The 283-nt window shown below is 71.7% G+C and overlaps 1 protein-coding gene across 1 annotated transcript in view; it reads right to left on the bottom strand.

Moving 5' to 3' along the window:
* The window catches only part of LOC104127484 (fructose-bisphosphate aldolase C-like), a gene marked incomplete at both ends in the record, with an annotated part of 6,554 nt that overhangs the window by 2,124 nt on the left and 4,147 nt on the right, over positions 1-283 (bottom strand). Inside the window, one exon of the mRNA XM_035895680.1 lies at positions 91-281. Within this exon, the coding sequence (XP_035751573.1) occupies positions 91-281 (191 nt within the window). The remainder of the gene's footprint in view (positions 1-90; positions 282-283) is intronic.

Here is a 283-nt window from a genome sequence, read left to right as displayed (position 1 = left end):
ATGGGGGGCGGTGCCCCCCACGGGGACAGGGCCATGGGGCCACCATGGGGACATGAGGCTGGGGCCACCATGGGGCCGGGTGGCACTGACCGGGGACGGCGGGGGGCACGGTGCGGCGCAGGGCGGTGACGGTGGCCATGGCGATCTCCTCGGGGCTGTACTTCTTGGGGCAGGCGTGGCCTGGGGTCACCATGTTGGGCTTCAGCAGCGTCCCTTCCAGGTAGACATGGTGGTCGCTCAGCGCCTTGTAGACGGCCGCCAGCCCCTGGGGACACGGGGACCT

Source organism: Egretta garzetta, unplaced genomic scaffold (genome assembly GCF_000687185.1).
Source record: "Egretta garzetta isolate BGI_Z169 unplaced genomic scaffold, ASM68718v1 scaffold2406, whole genome shotgun sequence".
Taxonomy (NCBI): domain Eukaryota; kingdom Metazoa; phylum Chordata; class Aves; order Pelecaniformes; family Ardeidae; genus Egretta; species Egretta garzetta.
Note: the sequence above shows the minus strand (reverse complement) of the source record. Positions and strands in the feature narration are given on the sequence as shown.